Below are 21,500 nucleotides of genomic sequence, written 5' to 3' on the forward strand. Positions count from 1 at the left end.
CAATCTATTCAATGAAATAATTCGAGAAAACTTCCCAGACTTGAAGAATGAGACAGAACCCCAAATCCTAGAAGCCTACAGGACGCCGAATGTGCAAAATCATAAGAGACCCACACCTAGACACATTATAATGAAGATGCCCAACATACAGAACAAGGAGAGAATTTTAAAAGCTACAAGAGAAAGGAAGCAGATCACATTTAGGGGTAAGCCAATCAGGATAACAGCTGATCTTTCAACACAGACTCTGAAAGCTAGAAGATCCTGGAATAACATATTTCAAACACTGAAAGAAAATGGGTTCCAACCAAGAATTGTGTTTCCAGCGAAATTAAGCTTCAGGATGGAAGATGAAATTAAAACCTTCCACGATAAACAAAAGTTAAAAGAATTTGCAGCTAGAAAACCATCTCTTCAAAACATCCTTGGCAAAACATTACAGGAAGAGGAAATGGAAAATAACAATGAAAACCAACAGTGGGAGGTAGGACACTAAAGGGGGGAAAATAATCAAAGTGGAAAACAAACCATGTTTAGTAACATAAATAAACAAATATGGCTGGAAGAACAACCCATATCTCAATAATAACCCTAAATGTTAATGGCTTAAACTCACCAATCAAGAGACACAGGCTAGTAGAATGGATCACAAAACAAGACCCAACAATATGCTGCCTACAGGAGACGCATTTGATAGGAAAAGACATACATAGGCTGAAGGTGAAAGGTTGGGAAAAATCATATCACTCATATGGACTTCGGAAACAAGCAGGAGTATCCATACTCATATCAAATAAAATAGATTTTAAGCCAAAGTTAATCAAAAGGGATAAAGAGGGACACTACATACTGCTCAAAGGAACCATACACCAACAAGACATAACAATCATAAATATATATGCCCCAAACAATGGTGCAGCTATGTTCATCAAACAAACTCTTCTCAAGTTCAAGAGTCTAATAGACCACCATACAATAATCATGGGAGACTTCAACACACCTCTATCACCACTGGACAGATCTTCCAAACAAAAGTTGAATAAGGAAACTATAGAACTCAATAACACAATTAATAACCTAGACTTAATTGACATATATAGAATATACCACCCAACATCAAGCAGTTACACGTTTTTCTCAGCAGCACATGGATCCTTCTCAAAAATAGATCATATATTATGTCACAGGGAAACTCTTAGACAATACAAAGGAGTAGAGATAATACCATGCATCCTATCTGATCATAATGGAATGGAACTGAAAATCAACAATAAAAGAAGGAAGGAAAAAGAATACATCACTTGGAGAATGAACAATAGGTTACTGAATGATCAATGGGTTATAGAAGACATCAAGGAGGAAATTAAAAAATTCTTAGAGATTAATGAAAACACAGACACAACATATCGGAATCTATGGGACACATTGAAAGCAGTTCTAAGAGGAAAATTCATTGCTTGGAGTTCATTCCTTAAAAAAAGAAAAAACCAACAAATAAATGATCTCATACTTCATCTCAAAATCCTAGAAAAAGAAGAGCAAAACAACAGCAAAAGAAGTAGAAGGCAAGAAATAATTAAAATCAGAGCTGAAATTAATGAAATCGAAACAAAAGAAACAATTGAAAAAATTGACAAAACTAAAAGTTGGTTCTTTGAAAAAATAAACAAAATCGACAGACCCTTAGCCATGCTAGCGAAGAGAAGAAGAGAGAGAACTCAAATTACTAGCATACGGGATGAAAAAGGCAATATCACAACAGACACTTCAGAAATACAGAAGATAATCAAAAACTATTTTGAATCCTTATACTCCAACAAATTAGAAGATAGTGAAGGCATAGATAAATTTCTTAAGTCATATGATCTGCCCAGATTGAGTCAGGAGGATATAGACAACCTAAACAGACCAATATCAATTGAGGAAATAGAAGAAACCATCAAAAGACTACCAACTAAGAAAAGCCCAGGACCGGATGGGTATACAGCAGAGTTTTACAAAACCTTTAAAGAGGAACTAATACCAATACTTTTCAAGCTACTTCGGGAAATAGAAAAAGAGGGAGAACTTCCAAATTCATTCTACGAGGCCAACATCACCCTGATACCTAAACCAGACAAAGACACTTCAAAGAAAGAAAACTACAGACCAATATCTCTAATGAACCTAGATGCAAAAATCCTCAATAAAATTCTGGCGAATCGGATACAAAAACATATCAAAAAAATTGTGCACCATGATCAAGTAGGATTCATCCCTGGGATGCAAGGCTGGTTCAATATACGGAAATCAATAAATGTTATTCACCACATCAATAGACTTAAAAATAAGAACCATATGATCATCTCGATAGATGCGGAAAAAGCATTCGACAAAGTACAGCATCCCTTCATGTTCAAAACTCTAGAAAAACTAGGGATAACAGGAACATACCTCAATATTGTAAAAGCAATCTATGCTAAGCCTCAGGCTAGCATCATTCTGAATGGAGAAAAATCGAAGGCATTCCCTCTAAAATCTGGAACAAGACAGGGATGCCCTCTCTCACCACTTCTGTTCAACATAGTTCTCGAAACACTGGCCAGAGCAATTAGACAGACGAAAGAAATTAAAGGCATCAAAATAGGAAAAGAAGAACTTAAATTATCACTATTTGCAGATGACATGATTCTATACCTAGCAGACCCAAAAGGGTCTACAAAGAAACTATTAGAGCTAATAAATGAATTCAGCAAAGTGGCAGGATATAAAATCAACACGCATAAATCAAAGGCATTCCTGTATATCAGCGACAAATCCTCTGAAATGGAAATGAGGACAACCACTCCATTCACAATATCTTCAAAAAAAATAAAATACTTGGGAATCAACCTAACAAAAGAGGTGAAAGACTTATACAATGAAAACTACAGAACCCTAAAGAGAGGAATAGAAGAAGATCTTAGAAGATGGAAAAATATACCCTGTTCATGGATAGGCAGAACTAACATCATCAAAATGGCGATATTACCAAAAGTTCTCTATAGGTTTAATGCAATGCCAATCAAAATCCCAACGGCATTTCTTGTAGAAATAGAGAAAGCAATCATGAAATTCATATGGAAAAATAAAAGACCCAGAATAGCAAAAACAATGCTAAGCAGGAAATGTGAATCAGGCGGTATAGCGATACCAGACTTCAAACTATATTACAGAGCAATAGTAACAAAAACAGCATGGTACTGGTACCAAAACAGGCGGGTGGACCAATGGTACAGAATAGAGGACACAGAAACCAATCCACAAAACTACAACTATCTTATATTTGATAAAGGGTCTAAAAGCATGCAATGGAGGAAGGATAGCATCTTCAACAAATGGTGCTGGGAAAACTGGAAATCCATATGCAACAAAATGAAACTGAATCCCTTTCTCTCGCCATGCACAAAAGTTAATTCAAAATGGATCAAGGAGCTTGATATCAAATCAGAGACACGCCGTCTGATAGAAGAAAAAGTTGGCTACGATCTACATACTGTGGGGTCGGGCTCCAAATTCCTCAATAGGACACCCATAGCACAAAAGTTAATAACTAGAATCAACAAATGGGACTTACTCAAACTAAAAAGTTTTTTCTCAGCAAAAGATACAATAAGAGAGGTAAATAGAGAGCCTACATCCTGGGAACAAATCTTTACTCCTCACACTTCAGATAGAGCCCTAATATCCAGAGTATACAAAGAACTCAAAAAATTAGACAATAAGAGAACAAACAACCCAATCAACAAATGGGCCAAGGACCTGAACAGACACTTCTCAGAGGAGGACATACAATCAATCAACAAGTACATGAAAAAATGCTCACCATCTCTAGCAGTCAGAGAAATGCAAATCAAAACCACCCTAAGATACCATCTCACTCCAGTTAGATTGGCAGCCATTATGAAGTCAAACAACAACAAGTGCTGGCGAGGATGTGGGGAAAAGGGTACACTTGTACATTGCTGGTGGGACTGCAAATTGGTGCAGCCAATTTGGAAAGCAGTATGGAGATTTCTTGGAAAGCTGGGAATGGAGCCACCATTTGACCCAGCTATTCCCCTTCTCGGTCTATTCCCTAAAGACCTAAAAAGAGCATGCTACAGGGACACTGCTACATCGATGTTCATAGCAGCACAATTCACAATAGCTAGACTGTGGAACCAACCTAGATGCCCTTCAATGGATGAATGGATAAAAAAAATGTGGCATTTATACACAATGGAGTATTACTCTGCATTAAAAAATGACAAAATCATAGAATTTACAGGGAAATGGATGGAATTAGAGCAGATTATGCTAAGTGAAGCTAGCCAATCCCTAAAAAACAAATGCCAAATGTCTTCTTTGATATAAGGAGAGTAACTAAGAACAGAGTAGGGTCGAAAAGCATGAGAAGAAGATTAACATTAAACAGGGATGAGAGGTGGGAGGGAAAGGGAGAGAGAAGGGAAAATGCATGGAAACGGAAGGAGACCCTCAGAGTTATACAAAAGTTCATACAAGAGGAAGTGAGGGGAAGGGGAAAAATAATACAAGGGGGACAAACGAATGTCAGTAGAGGGGGCAGAGAGAGAAGAGGGGAGGGGAGGGGAGGGGAGGGGTGATAGTAGAGGATAGGAAAGGCAGCAGAATACAACAGACACTAGTATGGCAATATGTAAATCAATGGATGTGTAACTGATGTGGTTCTGCAATCTGTATATGGGGTAAAAATGGGAGCTCATAACCCACTTGAATCAAATTGTGAAATATGATATATCAAGAACTATGTAATGTTTTGAACAGCCAACAATAAAAAATTAAAAAAAAATAAAAATAAAAAAATAAAAACCGCCTTCCCACCAAAAAAAAAAAAAATAATAATAATAAAGTTATTTTCATTTTGAAAAAGAAAAAAAAAAAAAAAGAAAATCAAAAGCCAAAAATTCTCTTTCATTTGTGGAAACTAGAGCAAAATAAGGGGGAAGAAGGTGGCAAGAAGGAGATTGAACATCATAAAGATACATGGCAGATCAGTGTAGTGGAAGGAAGAGAATGAGATAGAGGGAAGAAAGAGGGAAAGGGGTATAAATATGGGATAATTATCATGTTTTAATAAAAAATACTAAAAATGAGAAATACGAATATACACAATCAGCACAGCAAGTGTGTGTGTATGCGCGAGCGCACACACACGCGCGTGCGGAAAAAAATGATTCTTAATGAAAAATAAAGGAAGTGTTTCCACTGATGTGGTCAAAATGGTCTGCAAGAGACAGAGAGAGAATGAGAGATCGCACACAAGCAAATGAATTGCAGCATTCCTCTAATATTCCATCTTGAATCTCCACACAAGCAAGGGCTGAAGATTCTTAACCTTTTCCTCTTTTTTGTGTTGCTTTCACTGAGCTAGCCATTGGAGTGGCCTAAGTCTGAGGCTCATGGAAATAGCTCAGCTTCCCTTCTTACCATATAAGATAGGATGCAGTTGGAAGTATTGTTAATTGGAGTTGTCCACACAGACCAGATCAATGCACTCCCAAGACTGGGCTGCTGCAGAGTTCAATGAGGGTATTTCCAGGGGCTGGAGTTTAGGTCTATTCAGGACTTAGGGGCTTTGCTGGGTGGTGTCTGCTCTGGAGAGATTAGATCCACACAATAGGGGGCCAGGCAGTTGCTTTGCTCTGAAAATTGGGATCTCAGGAACCTCCCTAGAATTCTACTCTTGGGACAGGGGAGTCCATCCTCCAACCTCTCTGCTGCCCATAAAGACAGCCTTCCCAGGCTTAGCACCTGAGTGTATTCACATCTCCCTGTTCAAATTCCTGACCCTCTTCATTGGGTCTTCTGAGCTGCCAGACTTGTAGGAAAAGCAATTTGGGCTCCCCTTTGTTTTTCTGACTTGAATTCCCCTGGTACAATCTTTTCTGTGCCTGTTCCATTCACATTCTGATAGGTACATCCTAAGCCACATAGTAGGCATTTGCCTGGGCAGCGTGGAAATGTTTGCTTTACCCTTGAGGTTCCACAGCAGCAGCTACAGCATGTTTGCCTCAGGATGACTACTACCTCAGCTCTCCCTAGCCACAGAGCACTTTTCAAACACCAGTCGTTATTTTCAAACACCAGTTCAATACAGCATCTGGATCAGCTAAGTTCATGCTGCTTTTCTGATCTATAGGTTTTTTCATACCAAATCTGTCCATTTTGCTTCTCTGTGTTCTGAGGTGGACCCATGCCTCTGCCTCTACCACAAATGGCCTGGCTCAAATGTACTCTTTCTTCTTTGTTCAAGGCACCCAAATTTCTGAGTCTCTAAGACACTCTGACTATCCAGTATTGAATTTTTGTGAAATCACTCTTTCACCCTCTTGAGAAACAGTACTCCCGCTGCTTGAATCCTGAGCCACAAAGAATTAGGAATGCAGCATTCCTCTAATCTACCATCTTGAATCTCCTCCCAGTAACGTTTTTATAAATAGCAACAAAATTAAAAACACAATTTATATTAGCACCCCCCCCCAAATGAATTGCTTTAGGTATAATTCTAACAAAACATATATGTGACTACACAATTCTGATGCAAGAAATCAGAGAAGATCAAATGAACAGAGAGATATTCCACATATATGTATAGGAAGTTCAATACTGTCAAGGTGTCAGTTCTTCCTAACTTGATCTACAAATTTTATGCAATCCTAATGAGAATCCTAGGCAAGCTATTTTGTGGTTATGAGCAAATAGATTGCTAAGTTTATACAGAAAAGCAAAATCCCAGAAAAACCAAAATAATGAAGAACAAAAAGTTAGAAGACTGACATTACATGACTTCAAGTCATGTAAAAATCAACACGGTGTAGTAACGGCAGCATAGACAAAGGATCAACAGAACAGAATAAAGAGCCCAGAAATAGACTTCCATGAATAATGTCAACTGACCTTTGACAAAGGAATAAAGGCAATTCAATGGAGACAGGATTATCTTTTCAACATATGGTGCTGGAACAACTAAATATCCACTTTGCAAAAAACAAACCACAAAAAAACAAACAAACCAAAAAACAAAACCTAGACACAGACCTTATACTTTTCATAAAAATTAACTTAAAATGATTCATAGCCTTAAACTACAATACAAGAAAACTCCTAGCAGATGACATATAAGAAAATCTAGGTCATCTTGGGTTTGTCAGTGTCTTTTAAATACAACATCAAAAGCACAAATCATGAAAAAAAAAATAAGACTTCATTCAAATTAAAAACTTAACACCATTTAGAGAATGACCCAGGTTGGGAGAAAATACTTGCACAACAGCTGTTTGATAAAGGACTGGTATCTAAAATATACACAGAACTCTTAAATAAAACACAAAAATATCACATCAAGCCAATTTTTAAATGCGAAAAGGTCTTAAGTGACAACTCACCAAACAAAATATAATAGTCAGATGGCAAAACATGGACGTATATACAACATCCTGTCATTAGAAATCTGCAAATTAAAATACTACACAACAAACTCCCAATCCTTGCTGCCAGGAATGCAAGGGTATGGCTACTTGGGAAGACAGCAGTTTTTGTTGGTGGTGTTTTTGTTTTGTTTTGTTCTGTTTTTTAACAAAACTGAACATATTCTTACCATATGATTCGGCAATCATGCTCCCTGGTATTTCTCCGAAATGAATTAAAAATTGATGTTCACAAAGAAACCTGCACATAAATGTTTTGTGGTTTTATTCATGACTGCCTACATGTGAAAGCAACCAAGCAAATTCAAAAGGTGAAAATAAACCTTGTTAAATCCACAAAATGGAATATAATTCAGTACTAAAAAAAAAAAAGAAACAACAACCAAAACAGCCACGTAAAGACATTAAGAGACCTCCAATGCATTTGCTAAGTGAAAGAAACCTCTGAAAAGACTACATACTATAAAATTCCAAACACTGGCATTCTGGAAAGAAAAAAAAAAGCTATGGATGTAGTAAAAAGAATAGTGGTTTCCCAGGATTTTGGCAGGAGAAATGAATAAGTGCAGCATGGGAATTTTAAGGCAGGATCTGCTGGTGGAAAGGCAATGAAACGATTTTGTATGATACTGTAACAGTGTATACATGTTATCACATATTTATCAAAGCCCACAGAATATACAACAGAGATTGAACTTTAGTTAATAATGGACTTTAGTTAATAATCATAATGTTTCGATAATGATTCATCAATTCTAACAAATACATGACTTAAATGCAAGATGTTAATATGGGAAATGGATAAGGGAAAATATGATAAGTCTCTTTACTTTCCACTCATTTTTTTCTGTAAATGTGAAACTCTTCTAACAAAGTCTATTAACTTTAAAAAAAGTATCAGAATAATTTTAAAATTCTAACAATACTCTTAAAGATATAAGGTCTCCTGATTTTGTATTTACTTTTTTTTCCTAAATAAAAGGTATTTGGAGTTTTTTTAATTGTAGCAATATAGGCATAATAAACTTTTTAACCATTTTGAAGTCCATATGCTTTTATAAATAAGTAATAAATTATCATGTGTCATGTATAGTACATGATAATTTATTACTTATTAAAGGAGGCTTATTTTTATTGTATTTTTTATTAAGACGAGTAAACCATGTCTTCATGCTGATAATCTCAAGAAGTATAGTGTGAGGATGAAATGGACGTTGGGATGAGGTTTCTGCAGGGCTGGAGGGGCTCAGGCAGGGGTCAACTCTGCTTCAGGAGTGGTTTTGCAGAGGAGGACAGAGCTCAACCAGGTGGGGAAGGTCAGAACAGAGGAATTTGTCACAGGGTGGTGGGGAGGAGTGTTCAGGGATATGTCGTGTCCCGTCCCCTCCCGGGGAGAGAACACAGCCTGGTGCATATAAGAATGGAAGGTAGTTGGATTCAACTGGAGTGTGGGTGGTTACAGAGGGGCTGTCTTCCCCTGAGTCCCCTTCAAATTGGGTTCAGTCCCTTCTCTGTTCACATTGTCCCCCTACAGGCCCTGACTGGATTGCTGGCCACGCTGTTAGGACTTGCTTCTCTCTTTAAGGTCCTGTCTTTTGTTCCATGGTAACCTAGTCCCTCCCACATAGTAGTGAGATAGGAATTTGGAGGTGCAGAAAGCAAAATTAAAAAGTCCAAGTCCCCAAAGAGGAGGGCCCGGGAGCTGTGGGAACGCAGGGAATGCCCATGAATGTTGGAAGTGCAAACATGAACTCCCCAGCAACCCAGCCACGCTCTCAGCCCTTGTCCTGGGTGGTCCACACTCACCCTTACTTGAAAAAAAGCAACACCAAGTATAAAACAAAGGTTAGAAAAACTGGTACAAAACTGTGCAACTCCACCCTGACTTCAGTCCTCCTGTCCAGTCCCTAGCTACGGTCTCCAGACCAAGGGGTAGCTAGCTGATGCTCCCTTTCCACCAGCAGATCCTGCTCTTGTCACAGAGTAGCTGTGAGGGGTGTATGTGTCAAGGTCACCTCCTCTTCATCCCTTCTGTTAAGGAGGTGGCAAGCAGAGCCTACGTGTGGTGATACCCTGGCCTAGATAAGCTGTAGAAATAATTGAAGAGGAACTGGAAGGTCAGAGTAGCCCCCATTCTCTCTTGAATGTATTCTTGCTTTCCTAAATAAATCTGTCTGTAACCTCAAAAAAAAAAAATAGTGTGATTTCAGAAATTTCAATATCATTAGAGCCAGGGTGGGAAATCTGAACTACAGAGATTTACTCTGTGATATACTAAGTAGGAAGGCAAAGTCAGACCGATGATTACTTTAGAGTGATCCATTAAACTGGCAGGAAATATTGTGTAGTGATACAGAAAGTACGAAGAAATGATGAGAACCTCTGAAAACAGCAAATAGATTTTTAAAATATCATACCACAGCTTAGAATAGAGGATTAAGTTTCTGCACTTCCAGAAAAAATAAATAACTATATCAGGAAAATTTTGTGAAATGTTTCTAATACTCTTACTCCACCAAAAAAAAGTTTCAAATTAAAATTGAACGACATAACTGTGTTTGGACAGTTGGAATTACTTCCTCTGAGATTGAGGGAACTAAATAGCAGCTAAGAGTCTAAAGAGAAAAGAACACCATACTAGGAATCAAAACAAAACAAAACAAACAAACAAACAAAAAACCCCAAAAAAGCCCAAAGGAATATATGGAAGAAAGCACACAAATTAAACATGAAAAGTAGATTGTAGGTTAAAAAAAAATTTTTAAAGGAGGCTGTCAACAAATTAAATAATGTCTAGATCACAAGGTATAAACATTTTACATTGACTCCAGAAATCTGACAACTCAGGTATTAGTAGTATTTTCAGAGGATAAATGAAAATCTAAACCTAAAAAAAAAACTTATCATAGGAATAGCAAAAAGCAAATTGTGTTAAAAAAATTTTCCTTAATCTGTATCTTGATAGCAATTACAAAAAGTCATGACAACTTTTACAAAAAGTAAAATTTTCTTCTGTGTAAGTGTGATGCAGAGTAGTTTAAACTGTGTTGGAGATGTAATACTTAGATGATTTAGTCTGAAAAATAAAGCTGGGGCTCCAATAAGAATGAGCAACAATTGCTGAAGACAGTCTCTAAGTTATTTACATCATTTCCTGCAAACCCTTGTAAAGATTTAATGCGTTCATCCAAGAAGTGTTTAAGATGCTACTATGTGTAATATAGGACATGCAGAAAAACAAAGGCTGAATAAACACAAGCCCTACTCTTTGGTAGGTTAGTTATAGAGGAAAAAACCATTTATAAAAACGAAGAAAGAATTGCTTGGTATGTGTATTCAAAAGGAGAGAATGGGAGGAACCCAAAGAGAAGAGATAGAAACTTCAGGGTTCATTTATTCTACACATGTCTGCATGGGTCAAATACTGATCTATCAGAGCTGGGATTAGGGAGAAATATGGATCAAATACTGTTCTATCAGGGCTGGGATTAGGGAGAAATGAGTAAGGAGGATAAGGGGAAACCTACTCTCAGGGTTTATACATTCAATCAAAGAATAAGGCATTACACACATTAAATATGCAGCAATCAACTTTCACTTTCTTATGTAATTAAGTAGGCACCTTATTGGTATGAAGACATCAAAACTCACTGAAAGCTCACCATTTGTTTTTCTTTCAATTCCCAGGAATTAAGTTCCGAAGTCACTGCTTTCCCTGATTTTCTCTGACTTTTCACATTTTTTCTAGGAGAAGGGCTTTTATCACAAATAGCAGTATTCACATCTTTTGACAATATGTATTTCTTCCTATAGATCAGAGATTCTTCAATTGTCTTATTTAGAAGAACTGACTTAAAAGTTGTTTCAGATTCAATGTGCCAGTCACTCTGCTTGGTATTTTCAGTATTCTTCTGCTCTGAATACTGTGGATGATTTTGTTGTTGATTGTTTCTTTTGCACAATTCTTCTGCTTTGTATATTTTGTTAGGCTCCACTATTTCTTTCGTATATTTTGCATTTTCTGTTTCTTCAGAATCATCATCAGATATAGAAGATGATTTTTGTTTAGTATATTGCTTGTTGATATCAATATCTAATGGAAAGACGAGAAATTAATTCTTAAATAAAATGCATAAATTTATAATTTTTTTTATTTTTTGCAGTAATGGGAATTGAACCCAGGTATGCTCTACCATTGAGATACATCCGAGCTCCTTTTTTATTTTGAGACAGGGTCTCACTAAATTGCCAAGGCTGGCCTCAAACTTGCAATCTTCCTGCCTTAGCCTATTGAGTAGCTGGGATTATAGGTGTGTGCCATTGTGCCTGGAAATAATTAAAATTTGTTAAAACCCCAAATACTTGTTAGACATCCAAGGAAGTTATTATTTCTTTGTACTACCACCACATGCATACAAAGCTATGTTTCACCTTGATTGAATGTTTCTCCTGAAAAAGTATCGACTCTTTGGTTATCACATAGTTTAATAGTTGTTACAGGTGTCCAACATGCCCATTTCGAGTTCATTTTATTTTCACAGATGTTGTCTAAAACACCAGGCAGCCTAGAAAATAAATTCGTTTGCTTACTATATTACAAAAAACTAGCATACGACTCTTAAGACCTTGACTTTTATTTAGTCAATGTTTATTGAAAACAGTCTGTTTAAACATGAAAATAATTTCGTAAGACATGACAAAAATTAAAATTTATAACTGTCTGATTAAAAAATTAGAAAAGTACTACTACTCCAACTACTTGAATATCCACCTAAATATATCTCACTTTTCATACATTCTATTGTGTATTTAAACCAAGTTAAATTTTTTCACATTCATACATTACATTTAAAAAATCTCATCCTTTTAAAATCTGTCAACTTGAAAAGAGTTATGTTGGTTAATATGGAAATAAGTATAGACCATTTCCCATTGTACTATTATAATAACTGAGTAAGATTAATGCTATGACGAATATTACATATTACATTTCTCAAATCTGTTATATTCATCTAAAAATAACATTATATACTAAATGATTTGATGGATTTTCTCATACTTACACAGGTTTATCTATTTTTCCCACTGCCTGTGATTCAGAAACAATGTCCTGGAGTTCATCTAAATAAAACAAAAATGATATTTTCATTTTTCATATAGTTGGGAAGAGTCTAATGGGGGTTAGTGTAGAATTCCATAAAGATCCACAAATTTGGATACTGATCTCTTGCTTCCTCCATCTCAAACCCCAATTTTTATTTATTTATTTTTTAGTTATAGGTGGATACAATGTCTTTATTTTACTTTGTGTGGTGCCGAGGATCAAATCCAGTGCCTCACACATGCTAGGCAAGTGCTCTACCTATGAGCCAAAACCCCAGCCCTCAGGCCCCAATTTAATGGAAACAGAAATTTTCTTCTATTTCTGTGCAACCTCAAAAGTTCCTGGCATATACCAAAACACACTCATTATAATTTTTTTCTTTTTCAACTCAATGAAAGTCAGTGGGGCTAAATAACTGAACAAGATCAATGCTATAACAAATATTACATTTCTCAAATCTGTTATATTCATCTAAAAATAACAATATATACTACATGATTTGATGGATTTTCTCATTTACACAGGTTTATCTATTGTTGCCACTGCCTGTGATTCAGGAACAATGTCCTGGAGTTCATCTCTGTTGTTTATTCATTTAGGTACCAGGAATTGAACCCAGGGGTACTTAACCATTAAGCAATACCCCAAGCTCTTTTTTTTTTTTTTTTTCATTTTGAGACAAGGTCTCATAAGTTGCTGAGGTTGGCTTTGAACTTGTGAACTACCTGTGTCAACCTCCCAAGTCATTGGGATGACAGGAATGCGCCACTATACCCAGCTCTCTCTATATTTTAAAGCAACTTAAATTAAACCAAAAAGAACTTACTGAAATTTTGGTTTGGGAATTCAATGTCCTTCTTTTCTGTCTTTTCCACAACTTTAGCAGTTTTAATATGCTACAAACACAGGACACATATTAATGTAAACTTTAATTAAGACATATGAAAACTTTAAAAACATCAAGAGTATTAAGATTTGAAAAAGTAAATCTGTCTTGCTATGAAACTTGGACAGTGCATATATTTCATAAATATTATGCTCATTCTAGAATATTACCTATTCTGAAACACAAGAAACTACCTTTCATTGCAGACAAGGAGGCAGAAGATCCTACAAATTTTCTAATCCCATCCATAGCTAGAGTAATAATTCTCATCTATTATTGACAATCTCTAGAACCTCCATGGCAAATCTCCTGTTGTTGATTTCACAGGCTATATCTCTTCTGTCTTTTCACTAAAGTATGTAGAGAACTTGGAAATTATGAAGTATTAAATTATTTTAAAATTTTTGGCCCCTGCCCAGGTAAGTTTTTGTCTGCATTAAGCTTTCCTCTTTCCATAGCCACAGAATCATACTTCATGAAGATAAAATTAAAATTTGCTATCACTTTCAGAAAATATACCCAAGATATCGCAAGATATTTTACCTTGCCTTAGCAATCTTTTCTACCTAATTTAGCCAATGATTTTCTATATTTGGAAACAGCTGTAAAAATATGCAGGTACATTTTTGGGTGTCACAGTGAAGAGGGTTCTCCTGAAATATGTAAGTGCAATTCTAGCTACAATACCGATCATTTACAATATTCAGGACCATGGCAAACAATTAAAAAATAATACCCTTATTAAAAAATACTTAGCTCAATAATTTAAGCCATTAGTTTTACTATTTTTTCTCTCTTCAACACTTATACTCTTTATTTCCCACAAACACCCATTTAAAGTTTTAAAAAATCCACCAAGTGCTCTTTTTTAAAATTTTAGCATGAAGACTGCTATGCTTTGAGACTATTGCTCACATTTTATGAACTAATGTATGTTCATAAATGTATTGTATTCACTAACAATGATCAAATTCAGTCTTAAATTTAAACTGAACCTTGCCTAACACTTGGACTTATTCTCAAGTTTCCCCCTTAACTCTTAGGAGCTATTTTTAAATCTTTACTTGTTCATGACCCCTGCTTCAACAGATCATCCCAGGAGAAATTTACCATGTTCATACTCCAGAAGAAAATAAAAACCCATTAAGTGTTCCTCATCTACAAACTTTTGTTTCTCCAAGAAACCATTTTTTTTCCTTATCCATTCCCTATTCCTGTCCCTTCAATAACCTGGAATGAATGCCCTTGTTTTCAATATTCATGGGACTAACTTTTACTGGTAATTCAAAAATTAATTCACCCTCCCTCAATATTTCCTTAAAAGGTCTCTGCTGATTTTCACCCTCTCTTCCAGCTATATTGGTTAGCCTTTTCAATGGCTGTTATGGAAACTTCTATGTACATCTGATGATGCTTACACTGTGTTGTGATTATCTTATTAACCATGAGAGACTTTGAAATACATAAATACAGAGTCCATTTGGATCTCACATTTCTGTACCCACTAAAGCCTTCTCCATAGCAGACGTTAACTTGTATCACAAACTCTTAAATAATAATAGAAAGACCTTTTCTCCTAACAGTGTAAAAGCTGCAATTATAGTGAACAGATGTTAATAAGTCTTATAGCAAGCATAGTAAATGAGTCATACTCTAGAAGAAACCTATTTTAAAGGATAATAAATGATATCTAGAAAAATATACTGGTTATAAGAGAAGTCAGCTCAATATATATTTCTATGATAATCTGAAAACAATTTAAAAAATACCCAAAGTGTACTTACTTTGTCTGTATTATCTCTCCTATTTATTCCTTCTGATGGTCTAGGTTTAAGGGATACAGCATTATCCACTTCATTTTCTGATGTTTTAGAAAGAGCAGTTTTTTCTGCTGAACTTATCATTTGCAGTGGTGGTTTAATTCTTCTTCTTCGTGGTGTTGCTAAAGGAGGACAAAGGATGGTGAGAGGTTTTTTTTTTTGTACTGAGGTACTTTTTAGATGAGAAAGATAAGAAAGGGAGGTTCTTGGAAACCAGTTTTCAGGTTTCCGGTTTAGAAGAATAAGTGGACATGGATGCCACTTATCAAGAAGTGGAGAAAAAAATGTCAGAGTGTAAAGTAAGATAGACTTAATTTTGGACTTATTAAGTTTGAGAAATTTGTCATACATTAGGCAATTGCCCAGCAGATTTGGGGAATGGAAAGTCAATATTAAATTGTCAGGAAGACAGACTTTGTTTAAAACCATTAGCACAAAGTATCAGTTTTTTCTAAATTTATAACTCTTAGTATATGCCAAGCATTGTCTAAATATTTAATAAATATTCCTTTTTGAATGATGATCTTTATTTAATCTTCTAATCTTGATGAGACAGACACTTTGATTCTGTATCACAAAAAAGACAGTGGTTCTAAATTTAGCTAGAAAATAATCTTACAAAATACACACTGGGGTACAGGAAGAGCCAAACAGTATGATTAATTCAATGTATTAACCATTATGTTATGCTGCCTCCTGTTTAAATTATGATAAATTATTAATGCTAGATATTAATATTTTGAAAAATGTTTATATCTCAATACTCATTATATCTTTCTTCCCACTAGAAGACATTTGTGATTCATATTTTTATCAATTTTATGTCTCTTCAGGAAAATGATGTCAAAATTTCCTGGAATTAAATATTTTGTCCTTTGAAATATAATACTTGTTAAAAAATATTTTCAGATTATAAAACTTACATGTGTTGATTAAAAGTACTGGACTTCTCACAGTGTATCTATCTGCACCAGGAACAATCATTGATGCTTCAGACATTTTTCTTTTGCTAGGAGTAGTTATCTTAAACCATGAGAAACAACCACAATAAACATACATTCTCTCTGAAATTAAATATCCTACAATTTTACTCATAACATGCATACGATGCTTTTTAAAAATAAGACAATATTCAGAAATTTCTGTGTTTCAGGCTGACCACAAGGTTTTATCCATATTTGGTATTGCATAAGTAATCAAAACAAATCAGAAATACTGTTTAATATTTATTAAATATCTAGATGTATACAATATAGTGCCTTCATGTACAAACTGAAAATATTTTACTGATTTTAAGTTTATCTAGCTAACCATTGACTTGCAATTTCCTCTTCTATTTTATGAGGATTATGTTTGTACTTATGTACGTACTTATGTAAAATTATTTTTAAATGCTTTCATAATGTTAAGCATTCTTTAAAACTTTCACACAATTTTGAAACTGGAATTAATAATCTGTGGAAACCAAAATGCCTTTGAAATAAGCCACTATAGGAATTTAGAGATTTGGTGGCACGTAGAAGAGGCTTCAACAAGGATTTGTATTTTTCTACATCATCCCAGAGTGAATGATTTATAAGAGTACCAGAAGTAGATAAGCAAAAGTGGGGACTACAGGGATTCAGAGTTTCTGAGGGCACCACATAAAGTAACATACGATACAGAAGCATAGGACAGCTGTTTTTTTCTTTCTTTTTTTCAAGGAACAGTCCCTTAAATCAGAGGGGAAAATAAACCATGGAGCAGTGAATAGGTATATATGTGGGATGTGGGTTAAGTGTAGAAAATAAAGGAGGAAAAGGAATTTTAATATTAACCAGAAAAGCAGCTTTGGAACCAGTAGATTCTTCTTAAAGAAATTACTGTTTTTGTGATATATTGAATGAGAACTGAAATATTGATATATTGAACTTATATACTGAAGAAATAAAAGATGTCATTTTTCATTTAGTTGAAGACATAACACCACAGAAGAAAGTACTGAGTAACAAACATGCAAAAATGTATGGAAAAGCCAGTGGAGAGTCATAGTTGACTAAAGATAAGATTAATAAAATCTGAAATAAAAAAAAGTTTCAATAAGAAAGAAAAATGAACTAAGACTTGCAAATATAAGTATGTTTTAGATGAGTAAAGGTTTTTTTTTTTTTAAAGGAACAAACGATGTGATTGCAGGTCTACAGAACTAAATCAAAATCTATCGAGTCAGTGAGATAAAGTTTTTTGAGCAAAAGAGTGCTGTCAGAACACAGATATTTAACAACAAATTCACTAGCATAGCAGGGATAGCTTAGAGGATGAAGCAATAGTGTCAACAACCAATTAGGAGGCTACTACGTTAACCTAGGTGTACTGAGGTGAGTAACAGAATGAAGGAAGGATGTGAGAGACACTATGAAAGGACAGTCATCACCATCTTGGCTCTAGATATGTGGGGAAAAGATGCCAGCATCAAGGCTATCTCCAGAAAAATTAACAGTAGTGTTATTGAGGTGTGGAGGCAGATATGATTTGAGCAAAAATTAAGATTAGACTTTAGAAATGACTTGAAGATAGAGACAAGAGGAAATCTTAGAACAAAGAATATAGATGCACTGATAGAACTTTGAGGACAAGTCTGGACATAATTTCAAAGCTTAAATTATGTGTATGAAAGAAGCTCTGCAAGAGAGCCGTAAAATGTTTAGAACACTGGGTAGGTAGTAAGCTTTTAGAGAAAAATCTATAAAAAGGTGGAGGGAGAGAAAGTTTCTTTGATGGAGCAGAAGTAGGAAAATAATTAGAGTGCTAATTCCATAGTAAACCTGTTCTAACAACTAACCCTACACATATACATAATCAGCCAAAATATTATCTTCTTGTGTTTGCATTTGCAAAACGTGAGAGGAAACTGAATTGTCATTTATCAAGGCCAATAATATATAAATGCAAGCTAGGGTTTTTTTTTTTGTACTTATTATAACAATGATTTGACTTATGCAGTTCTATAAACAACTATTTTGACACCATATTTACCTCGAGCTGACCATTTTTCCCATTTCCTTGGTTACTATTTTTGATGTATTTTGGAGGCTTAGCAAATTCCTTTTGAGGATTAGATTTTTCTTTTAAACTACTAAGTTCTTCTTCTACTGGTGAGAACTGACTTTCTGGCACTAGAATCTTGGTAGAGAATGTAGAAAAAAACTATTTTAAAACTGTAACCCATAAAGTTCTCAAAACTGTGTTTTAATAAAATTTTAATAAATCTCCTACTCACTTCACATTTACAAATGCCAACTCTTTCCCTCTTTTATCCATAAACCAATTTTTTTTTAAATTTTTTATTGTTGGTTGTTCAAAACATTACAAATTTCTTGACATATCATATTCCACACTTTGATTCAAGTGGGTTATGAACTCCCACCTTCCCCCCATACACAGATTGCAGAATCACATCAGTTACACATCCATTGATTTACATATTGCCATACTAGTGTCTGTTGTGCTCCGCTGCCTTTCCCATCCTCCACCCTCCCCCCTCCCCACCTCATAAACCAATTTTTACAAAGTGACTCAACTAAATATTCATTTGCAAACAAGTTTTGCCTTTAGTGGAAGAACACATATTTCTAATTTACAAAGTTACTAAAAGTGGTGTTTATCAATAATGCTGTAATCTTTGTAATGAAATTATCATTAGTAACTTTATACAAATCATATACATTTTATTAGAGTTCCGTTTATATTGAGATAATATGTGTTTTTTTAGATATTCACCCATTGTCAACTTTATTGCTATTATTGTTTACTCTTAAACTTTGCCTAGTGATAAAAATAAATTAAGTCAGAGATATACCTGTGATCCACTTGCATCAAAAAGTATATGCACAGATGTTTTGGCAACTGAAATACCTTGTTTTCTGGCAAATTCCTAAAATTCAATTCAAAGTAATGTCATTTTCTTTCCATTTAATGCAATTATTTCCTATCTGTATTCTTCCAAATTACCAAAATTTCCTTTTCTCATATATATAAATACCCTTCCTCAGAACACTTCAATTACTTCCTAGTAACCTTGTCTTACCATTTTGTTCCCTCTACAAGGGTTCCTCACCAATATATCCTATTATCTTTCAACATAAATCTTCTGCACTATCTAAACTTTTCAACAGGATATCTCCCCCAATTCATTTAAGATGAATTGTCACCTTAAATTCTCATTAAATAATATTTGGCTTAAAATGTCTTCCATAATCCTGGAAAGCATCTTATCCAAATCCTTCTCTTTAACTCTGAAGCCCATTCAAGGCCCAACTCCACAATAATGCCTTACCTTCAAACCTCTTATAATCATTCTCTTTCTTCAGTTTCCATATATAATTCATTTTCTCTAGACTAATTACTTACTTCTTCTGAGGTATCATTGGTACAATTCTTACAATGCTTAATATCTTGAAGTGCTTTGTTTCATTTCACATGGTAGGAATTCAATAATGTTCTAAGCAGTTGCTGCTAATTCTGTCATCTGAGATATTTTCTAATAGACATCTCAAAGGATATTAGGTGATGGCTATTCCACAGTACAATTTTAAAGAACTACATGTCATTTTAAGAAATGTAGAATGGGAAAAAATAGCAATGGAACTTTTAGCCCCAAACTGGGTTTCCAGAATTATGAACATAATAAATATTTAAAGAGTTTAAAAACTTACCCTATATTTATCAGCACCAAAAATTTTTTGAGTCACATTAGTGATTTCCAATGATACATCAAAATACAAAAGCAATTCCTTCCCTTCTCTTTTACCAATTTTTACTATATTTTTCAGAATTACAGTCAGTAGCTTCTTTGATTCTATCACTGCAAACAAATCACAATTTATATTAATTTCTATATCACTCTGTAAGTATACTATAAATAAGAAAAACATAGAGCATATTAATTTAAATTAATTCAATCAAACTTAAAACTTCTAAAACTGAAAAAGTGTTTAATCAATTCTGGCACTACCTATCTATGTAAATAAGTCAATTTATCTTTCAGTGTCATAGTGTCCTAGATCTATAAATTACTTGGTAATGTCATAACTAATGAAATAGAGCATAGAATAGTTCTGGACTCTAAGAAACTTTTTTTTTAAATATTTATTTTTTAGTTTTAGGTGGACACAATATCTTTATTTTATTTTTATGTGGTGCTGAGAATCGAACCCAGTGCCTCACGCATGCTAGGCGAGCGCACTACCACTTGAGCCACATCCTCAGCCTCCTCTAAGAAATTCTTAACAAAATATTCATAATACATTTGAGAAAGCCATTTTATTAAATTTTAAAAAGGTCAACAAGGAAAATAACTTTAATAAGTACTAAATTTCTATGCATAAGCATTTATTCAAACATTTCTATTAAATATAGTTGTTATATACTTACATAAATGTTACAAATACCATTTGATAAGTATCAATAGGATATCTCCCCCAAATATCTTATGCTCAACAAATTTTTAAATCCAGCAAAAATATTGTAAGTGCCATTTTATAAGCAGTACTCCACTTAACTCCCCAGAAAAGTTATCTACAAATCACCTGGCACCTGATTAATTTGCCTATATTATGGACTAAGCCCCAGCCCAGGGACCACCACTGCTCCTATCCTACCTACGGTAGGGCTGCTACTGTTGGCTGAGAAATCTCCATACCTGCCCACAGAACACTTTTGAGCAGGAAGAAAACATGCGAAGGTAGAAGAACCAAAACAAAATATGGAATTTCTGCTTCAGAAAAAGCTCTGTAGGCCACCCCATGATCTGCCTAAAGAAACGAAATAACCCTATGGGTTATGAAATTTTCTGATTGTTAAGAAGTTTGCTGAAGCAGAAAATGTTTTAAGTCCTTTTGCACGTATATGTTGTGAAACTTCCACAGTAATTCACCCTTTGATGGTACAAATTATTAATAGATTGAAGATAGTGGTGACATAGTTTCTAACTCAAGAAGTTATGGTGGTTTAAAAACAGTCATGCGCAACAGTAACAATTTTTTAGGTTTCAGAGATGAAAATTTAGGTGGCTTTTAAGATGATAATGTTTCATGTTTCCATGATCAAGATTAAAACATTTGTAATCTTAATAAAATATTTTTGCTAATTGTTTTATCCTTCTGATAATGCATTTTTTCTGTAGTTTGCCGGGAACTTAAATGTAATATTTGCTTTTGTGGCACAAAAATATGAGAATTACT

At 34.6% G+C, this 21,500-nt stretch overlaps 1 protein-coding gene across 4 annotated transcripts in view; it reads right to left on the minus strand.

Annotated features, from left to right (window-relative positions):
- Sycp2 (synaptonemal complex protein 2) overlaps positions 1-21,500 on the minus strand; it is a 71,551-nt gene that overhangs the window by 35,672 nt on the left and 14,379 nt on the right. For all 4 annotated transcript variants that reach the window (XM_071607388.1, XM_071607389.1, XM_071607387.1 and 1 more), the window contains 9 exons: positions 19,974-20,122; positions 19,118-19,192; positions 18,295-18,441; positions 16,203-16,302; positions 15,244-15,401; positions 13,400-13,469; positions 12,533-12,590; positions 11,901-12,034; positions 11,132-11,562 (listed from right to left, as the gene is read on the minus strand). In XM_071607388.1, the coding sequence (XP_071463489.1) occupies positions 11,132-11,562; positions 11,901-12,034; positions 12,533-12,590; positions 13,400-13,469; positions 15,244-15,401; positions 16,203-16,302; positions 18,295-18,441; positions 19,118-19,192; positions 19,974-20,122 (1,322 nt within the window). The remainder of the gene's footprint in view (positions 1-11,131; positions 11,563-11,900; positions 12,035-12,532; positions 12,591-13,399; positions 13,470-15,243; positions 15,402-16,202; positions 16,303-18,294; positions 18,442-19,117; positions 19,193-19,973; positions 20,123-21,500) is intronic.

Source organism: Marmota flaviventris, chromosome 2 (assembly GCF_047511675.1).
Source record: "Marmota flaviventris isolate mMarFla1 chromosome 2, mMarFla1.hap1, whole genome shotgun sequence".
NCBI classification, from domain to species: Eukaryota; Metazoa; Chordata; class Mammalia; order Rodentia; family Sciuridae; genus Marmota; species Marmota flaviventris.